Genomic DNA, 8,911 nt, shown 5'->3' with positions numbered 1-8,911 from the left:
TGGACATCAGCACTCAGAGTGACCAGGACACTGGACATAAGCACTCAGAGTGACCAGGAAACTGGACATCAACACACAGTGACCAGGACTCTGGACATCAGCACTCAGAGTGACCAGGAAACTGGACATCAACACACAGTGACCAGGACTCTGGACATCAGCACTCAGAGTGACCAGGACACTGGACATCAACACACACAGTGACCAGGATACTGGACATCAGCACTCAGTGTGACCAGGACACTGGACATTAGCACTCAGAGTGACCAGGACACTGGACATCAACACACAGTGACCAGGACACTGGACATCAGCACACGGAGCGACCAGGACACTGGACATTAGCACTCAGAGTGACCAGGACACTGGACATTAGCACACACAGTGACCAGGACACTGGACATCAGCACTCAGAGTGACCAGGACTCTGGACATCAGCACACAGAGTGACCAGGACACTAGACATCAGCACACACAGTGACAAGGACACCGGACATTAACACTCAGAGTGACCAGGACACTGGACATCAGCACACACAGTGACCAGGACACTGGACATCAGCACTCAGAGTGACCAGGACACTGGACATCAACAATCAGAGTGACCAGGACTCTGGACATCAACACACGGAGTGACCAGGACTCTGGGTGATGATACACTGAGTGAGTAGGAATCTTGGATCAAAATCCTGACTAATAATAATCTTTATTGTCACAAGTAGGCTTAAATTAACACAGCAGTGACGTTACTGTGAAAATCCCCTAGTCGCCACATTCCGGCGCCTGTTCGGGTACACAGAGGGAGAATTCAGGTTGTCCAAATTACCTAACAGTACATCTTTTGGGACTTGTGGGAGGAAACCGGAGCACCCGGAGGGAACCCACGCAGACCTGGGGAGAAGGGGCAAACTCTGCACAGGCAGTATCCCAAGCTGGGAATGGAACCTAGGACCCTGGCGCTGTGAAGCAACGGTGCTAACCACTGTGCTACCGTGCCGAATTTCCAACTTTCCAAGTGAAAACATTGTCTAAATTTGTAAGTGACACCGAATTAAGGTTGTGGATAATGAAATGGAAAGTTGTGACAGGGAGTCATTAATAAACTTACAGAATGGGCGTCAATTGGCAAATTAACGTCAACATTGATCAATGGGAGGTGGTGTATTTTGGCAGAAACATTGGATAGAATCTAAATGCATTGATGAGCGAAGGGATCTGTGGTCCAGATACAAAAACCATTCCAACTAGAAATGCAGTTTAATAAGGCCTTTTTTGCAAACACAAAATACAAACACTGGAGTTTATTTCTAGGGGACAGAATTAGAAAGAAGGAATGCCGTGTATTGAACCTTGTTTTGCTCGCACCTGGGAGTACGGTGAGCTGTTCCTATCTCCATATTCTAAAAAGGAATCGAGACACCGGAGAAGGTGAAAGCCTCTCCGATCTGGTAAGGTGTTTGTGCATCAGGAAGGACTGAACAGGCTGGTGATCTGAGAGAGACCTTGAACATAGTGAAAGGGTTTAATATAGCCGGCATGGAGAAGTGTTTTCATATGTTGGGGATTCACGAACTAGGATCATAAAGAGAAAAAAGTTATTGATAAACCCATCCTGGAGTTCAAAAGATTGGAGAAATTGGGCTTGTTCTCCTTGGAGCAGAGATTAAGAGGCGACTTTATTGACGTGTTCAAAGTTCTGAACAGTTCTGACAGGGTAAAGAAGGATATTCTGTTTCCATTGATTGGTACATCAGTGACGGGGTGGGTCACAATTTCAAGATGGTCAGCAAGAGAACTAGGAATGAGATTAGGAGAAACTTCTTCACTTAGAGAGTTGTTGGGGTTTGGAATGCACTGCCTGGGAGAGCGGTGGAGGTGGATTCCAGAAGAGGTATCAAAAGAGAGCTGGATATGTGTTTGACAGCAGGGTAGCATGGTGGTTAGCATAAATGCTTCACAACTCCAGGGTCCCAGGTTCGATTCCCGGCTGGGTCACTGTCTGTGTGGAGTCTGCACGTCCTCCCCCTGTGTGCGTGGGTTTCCTCCGGGTGCTCCGGTTTCCTCCCACAGTCCAAAGATGTGCGGGTGAGGTGGATTGGTCATGCTAAATTGCCCGTAGTGTCCTAATAAAAAGTAAGGTTAAGGGGGGGTTGTTGGGTTATGGGTATAGGGTGGATACGTGGGTTTGAGTAGGGTGATCATGGCTGGGCACAACATTGAGGGCCGAAGGGCCTGTTCTGTGCTGTACTGTTCTATGTTCTAAGTTAGAGCGCAATGGAGATATGGGGAATGGGACTAGCTAGGTGCAGAGGCGATGGGCTGATTGGCCTCCTTCTGTTTAAATGACAAACACATGAGCAACTCCTTCAGCCCAAGAGCAGTTTGATTGTGGAACTTGCTACTGTAGGGAATAATTAAGGCAAATAAAAGGGAGGCGAGAGAGATGGCGGCATGTTGGCACAATGGTCAGCACTGCTGCCTCACAGCACCAGGGGCCTGGGTTCGATTCCTGCTTTGGGTGACTGTCTGTGTGCAGTTTGCACGTTCTCCCTGTGTCTGCGAGGGCTTCCCCTGGGTTCCTTCTGAGCCGTGTACATGATGTGACTTACTGAATGGCATGTACATGCGACAATATTCCGCAGAATGGCCAAAGATCTGGGGAATGTTGTACGGAGTGAGTGATCAGGAATCTGAACAGCTTTGTACTGAGTGGGAAAGCAAAATACTGAGGATGCTGGAAATGCAAAATAAAAAGTTTAAATGCTGAAAATCCAGGTTAATGACCTAAAGAAGAAACTGGGGAAAGTTTGTAAAAGATATTAAAGCAGGTCGAGAGATTGTGGGAGGGGAAAAACAGACGATAGGGTGGAAAACAGAACTGAGTAAAGCCCACAGGATGTTGATGCAGACTAAAAAATGGCAGCCGGCAGCACGGTGGCACAGTGGTTAGCACTGCTGCCTCACAGCGCCAGGGTCCCAGGTTCGATTCCCCGCTGGGTCTGTGCGGAGTCTGCACGTTCTCCCCGTGTCTCCGTGGGTTTCCTCCGGATGCTCCGGTTTCCTCCCACAATCCAAAAGGCGGGCATGATAAATTGCCCTTGGTGTCCAAAGTGTTAGGTAGGGTTACGGGGATAGGATGGGTGATTGGACCGAGATCGGGTGCTCTTTCGGAGGGTGGGTGCAGGCTCAGTGGGCCGAATGGTCTTCCTCTGCATTGTAGGAATTCTATGATTCAAACCAAAGAAAATATCAATTCCGAGGAGGCCTTAGTGGGAAACAGTGGAATCATCACCAACAGCTGCTATCAGAAAATATGGGAGCAGAAATGATGGTGTGAAATTGGCCAGTTGGAAGCTGAGGTGAGATTAAGGTGAGCTTCATTGGAACAGAGAGGTCAGAGTGGGGGCAAGGGGTCATGCTTTCGGACTGAACAGATAGATTCTGACAGGTTTTCGCCCAGACTGCATTTGAAGAGGTTTCATGGAAAGGGACAGGAGATTGGGGCTTTCAGGAATGGACTCAGACTGTCATGAAGAGAATGGCCCCTTTTTAATAATCTTTATTGTCACAAGTAGACTTACATTAACACTGCAATGAGGTTACTGTGAAAATCCCGCAGTCGCCACATTCCGGCGCCTGTTCGGGTACACAGAGGGAGAATTCAGAATGTCCAATTCACCCAACAACATGTCTTTCTGGACTTGTGGGAGGAAACCGGAGCACCCGGAGGAAACCCACGCAGACACGGGGAGAAAGTACAGACTCCGCACAGACAGTGACCCAAGCCGGGAATCGAACCTGGGATCCTGGAGCTGTGAAGTAACAGTGCTAATCACTGTGCTACCGTGACGCTACCTTCTATTTTCGAATGCCGAAAAGGGGAGGGAACAATGTGTTTGGTGGCTACGCCACGCTGGAGGGGCAGACATAGTGGCGGAAGATCCATTGAATAGGGAGGCTGATGGAACACGAGGAACCCGAATGTGGTTCTGGGATGGAGGGGAAGTGATGGGAGCTGAAGCGAAGGAAATGGAAAGGACCCAGTTGAGGCTCCAGTGATCCATGACAGGAGGGGGTCCTTTGAACATTTTCCTTTTGGGTGGCAGCCGTTGACGATTTCGCTTTTCACCTCCTCTGGGCCCATCTTTTGTGTCTTTGCTTTTAGCATAACCATCTCCATCGCCCTTTGCCATTTAAACTTTCTGTCTTCCACTCTATCACAGATATTCTGTTTTGTTCTCCCCCTCCCCCCCCCCCCCACCGAGCCCGCCCCCAATACCCTCCCCCCCTCTAACTTTCCCTGCCTCTGTGTTTTATTCAAACCTGTTCCATCAATAACATTTTCCAATTCTGATGAAAAGTCAACCAGCTGAAGCATTAATTCTGTCTCCTTCACCAGGTAGATACCCCCTGACCTGCTGAGTATTTCCAGCGTTTTCTGTTTCTGTGACTGGAAAGCCTTGTCCCACTGAGTGATCAGGAGACATTGTTCCCTCCCCTTTTCGGCATCCTTCGAACCCACAGAATCCCTACAATATTCAGCCTGTTGGGTCAGCACCAACCCTCTGAAAGGGCACACACCCTCGGCCCACTCCTGCCCTATCCCTGTAACCCCACCTAACCTGCACATCTTTGGACACTAAGGGACAATTCAGCATGACCAATCCACCTGCACATCTTTGGGCTGTGGGAGGAAACTGGAGCACCCGGAGGAAACTTCACGCACACACGGGGAGAACGTGCAAACTCCACACAGACAGTCACCCAAGGCCGGAACCAAACCCGGGTCCCTGGTGCTGTGAGGCAGCAGTGCTAACCACTGTGCCACCCAACCATTGATTTGTACTTAGTGAGCTGGCTAGTGTGGGCAGTATGGGGGCTCTGTAACACAAGGTAGCAGGGAGGAAGGAGCTGTTCGTACAACAAATTAGTATCTGAATTAGTAAAATCTACAGCAACTTTATTACCGTAAGAAGTCATCTAAGTTGCTTTCGAGTAGCAATGCAGTGAAAGCTGTTTGGCAGACGTGTTTGTGACACAATCTCAGTGATAGTGAGGTTTGTCTGTATCATTCCAGTTGAATCACCGGAGTCCTTGCTTGAAAATAACTCGCAATTTCTTCCTGTTTGCAGATTGACTCTTCCAGCGAGACCTTCATCCCAAGGGGCTGTTTACCCACCTGAACGAACCCACCCCGCCGAACCCACCCCGCCGAAGGACCATGCTTTATGTGAATGTCTTGACTCCCGACCGCGTTCCTGAGTTTTTCATCCCTCCAAAGTTCACCCCCCAGCTGCAGTTGCAAAAGGTGCGGGGCTCAACTGTAAAGACAGCGGCTGTGGTGAAACATGTCATCCAGGAGTGTCAGCTGGCAGCGCCCGGGGCTTGGGACTGTCTGAAGGTGGAACGGGTGCTGGCGGAAGGTCGGACTGGCGGAGACAGCACGGATTGGGACCCCGGGTCTCGGGCAGCCCTGTCGCTGCCCCACCTCCCCCGGGCTGACACCCCCTACGGCTTCTGCCGGTTGCTCGAGAGCCCCAACACTCGGCGCAAGGAGTCACTCTTCCACATTCACACTGCAGTGCCCCTGGGGTTATCCCCCACATGCAGCCGCCCCTGTGCCCCCGGGAGCCCAGGTAGCGCGCCAGCCTCCCCTGCCCAGCCCAGTTGCCAGCAGCCCCCCCGGGCACGGTGCTGGAGGAAGCTCCTGGGAAGCTCAGTGAAGAAGGGGGGTCGCTTCAGGAGGAATGATTCCCTCTCCAGCTCCCCTGGCAGCAGCCCGGAGTGCAATGCCAAGGCAGTGCAGGGTGCCCCCTGCCCCCTGGGACACAGCCTGACCAAGGAGAGCATTGCCACCCTGGGGGGCAGTGGCATTCTTCGGCTCCGAGCCGAGTTCAGCAGAGAGGGGCAGAGAGTTTGGATCCGGCTACTCAGCATGGAGGGTGTGTATGAACAGTTTACAGATTGTCAAGCTATCAACTGCTGCCTGTCTCTGCATCTCAAACCTGGCAAAGAGCAGAAGCAGCAGAGTGCTGTCATCCGCAGGAGCAGGAACCCGATCTTCAACCAAGATTTCTTCTTCTTCGGAATCACCGGGGACCAATTGCAATCCAGGTTTTTAAAAATTAAAGTCATGAATAAAGTCTCCCGATTGAGAAGGCACTCTGTTTTGGGAGTTTGCCAATTGTCGTTAGCAGGCATTTTGCCACCCTAAATACAACAGCAAATGTATCTGTTTCTGCTTCTTTTCAAAATGCTATTTTTGTATATTTAGAAATAAAAATAAAAAAAACGCAACTCTGAGTCAAGTTGTTATGTGTGTGACTGTTTGTTGTGTGTCATGTGTGTGTGAGCGTTTGTTGTGTGTGTGTTTGTTATGTATGTTTGTGTTATGTGTGTGTGTTTGTTATGTGTCTTGTGTGTTATGTGTGTGTGGGTGTGTGGTATGTGTGTGTGTTGTGTGGGTGTGTGTCTATGTGTGTGTGTGGTATGTGTGTGTTATGTGTGTGTGTGTTATGTGTGTCTGTTATGTGTGTGTGTCTGTTATGTGTGTGTTGTGTGTGGGTGTGTGCCTGTGTATGTGTGTGTGTGGTATGTATGTGGGTGTGTGTCTGTGTATGTGTGTGTGTGTGTGGTATGTGTGTGTGTGTGTGTTTGTGTGTGTGTGTTTTATGTATGTGTGTGTGTTATGTGTGTGTTATGTATGTGTGTGTCTGTATGTGTGCGTCTGTGGGTGTGTGTCTGTGTATGTGTGTGGTATGTGTGTGGGTGTGTGTCTGTGTATGTGTGTGTGTGGTATGTGTGTGTCTGTGTATGTGTGTGTGTGGTATGTATGTGGGTGTGTGTCTGTGTATGTGTGTGTGGTATGTGTGTGTGTGTGTGTTTGTGTGTGTGTGTTTTATGTATGTGTGTGTGTTATGTGTGTGTTATGTATGTGTGTGTTATGTGTGTGTCTGTATGTGTGCGTCTGTGGGTGTGTGTCTGTGTATGTGTGTGGTATGTGTGTGGGTGTGTGTCTGTGTATGTGTGTGTGTGGTATGTGTGTGGGTGTGTGTCTGTGTATGTGTGTGTGTGGTATGTGTGTGTGGTATGTGTGTGTGTTATGTATGTGCGTGTGTTATGTGTGTGTGTGTTTTGTATGTGTGTGTTATGTGTGTGTCTGTGTGCGTGTGTGTGTATGTGTGTGTGTTATGTGTGTGTGCGTGTTATATTTGTATGTGTTATGTGTGTGTGTGTTATGTATGTGTGTGTTATGTATGTGTGTGTTATGTATGTGTGTGTTATATTTGTGTGTGTTATGTGTGTGTGTGTGTGTGTGTTATGTATGTGTGTGTTATGTATGTGTGTGTTATATTTGTATGTGTTATGTGTGTGTGTGTTATGTATGTGTGTGTTATGTATGTGTGTGTTATGTATGTGTGTGTTATATTTGTGTGTGTTATGTGTGTGTGTGTGTGTGTGTGTTATGTGTGTGTGTGTGTGTTATGTGTGTGTGTGTGTGTTATGTGTGTGTGTGTTATGTGTGTGTGTGTTATGTGTGTGTGTGTGTGTGTGTGTTATGTGTGTGTGTGTGTGTTATGTGTGTGTGTGTGTGTTATGTGTGTGTGTGTTATGTATGTATGTGTGTGTTCAACCCACAAACCCTGACCAGGCCCGGGAGCAGAAATTGGTGTTGTTGCTGTGGCCACAAGATGCAATCAGGAGAACGGTTTGACTTTATCACCTCTTGTTTTGCAGAGGTACGCCACTGTTTCCAGATAAAGGCTGACACTACACACGTTGTGGGATTACTATCTACAAAATAAATTTCAGCAACCTGTTAGGGCGGGGCGGGGCAAGATGGGAATCGTCATAAATCACTGCCATTTTGTCGATATTCATTGTTAAAAATAATGTCACCTTCCCTCTCCATCTCCCCATGACTTGCAAGAAACAGTTCGATTTTTGAAGTTAAAGGGAATTGAACTCTTCCCAGAAAGGTAGCCAGGGTAGCTCATGACATCAGGCCCATTTTACTGGCGGGATTTCATTACTCCAACGCCACTCCGTCTGTCTGGCCATCCTGAAACATGGTTACAGGATGGTCACGACTGTTAAATATCCAAGGGTATCAAACTATTCGGAATGACAGAGTGGATGGTAAGGGAGTGGTGTTGCTCTGTTATTTAAGGATGACATCCGGGCAATAGTAAGGGATGACATCGGTGCTATGGAGGATAAGGTTGAATCCATTTGGGTGGAAATCAGGAATAGTAAGGCGGAAAAGTCACTGATAGGAGTAGTCTATCGGCCACCAAATAGTAACGTTATGGTGGGGCAGGCAGTAAACAAAGAAATAACTGATGCATGTAGAAATGGTACAGCAGTTATCATGGGGGATTTTAATCTACATGTCGATTGGTTTAACCAGGTCGGTCAAGGCAGCCTTGAGGAGGTGTTTATAGAATGTATCCGCGATAGTTTCCTAGAACAGTATGTAATGGAACCTACGAGGGAATAAGCTATCCTAGATCTGGTCCTGTGTAATGAGACAGAATTGATTCATGATCTCATAGTTAGGGATCCTCTCGGAAGGAGCGATCACAATATGGTGGAATTTAAAATACAAATAGAGGGTGAGAAGGTAAAATCAAACATTTGTGTTTTGTGCTTAAACAAAGGAGATTACAATGGGATGAGAGAAGAACTAGCTACGGTAGATTGGGAGAAAATACTTTATGGTGAAACAGTTGAGGAACAGTGGAGAACCTTCCAAGCGATTTTTCACAGTGCTTAGCAAAGGTTTATACCAACAAAAAGGAAGGACGGTAGAAAGAGGGAAAATCGACCATGGATATTGAAGGAAATAAGGGAGAGTATCAAATTGAAGGAAAAAGCATACAAAGTGGCAAAGATTAGTGGGAGACTAGAG

At 47.9% G+C, this 8,911-nt stretch overlaps 1 protein-coding gene across 1 annotated transcript; it reads left to right on the top strand.

Annotated features, from left to right (window-relative positions):
• The first annotated feature begins 5,221 nt into the window (after nt 1-5,221).
• Nucleotides 5,222-6,214, top strand: LOC119956732 (C2 calcium-dependent domain-containing protein 4C-like). The gene has a single exon (XM_038784069.1). It carries the CDS (start codon nt 5,222-5,224, stop codon nt 6,212-6,214), a length of 993 nt encoding a protein of 330 aa, XP_038639997.1.
• The last annotated feature ends 2,697 nt before the right edge of the window (nt 6,215-8,911 follow it).

This window comes from Scyliorhinus canicula, chromosome 24, assembly GCF_902713615.1.
Source record: "Scyliorhinus canicula chromosome 24, sScyCan1.1, whole genome shotgun sequence".
Taxonomy (NCBI): Eukaryota; Metazoa; Chordata; class Chondrichthyes; order Carcharhiniformes; family Scyliorhinidae; genus Scyliorhinus; species Scyliorhinus canicula.
This window is presented reverse-complemented; position numbering and strand designations above follow the sequence as displayed.

Coding starts and splice junctions, on each gene's coding strand:
- LOC119956732 (XM_038784069.1), top strand. CDS start 5,222: ATGCTTTATGTGAATGTCTTGACTCCCGACCGCGTTCCTGAGTTTTTC.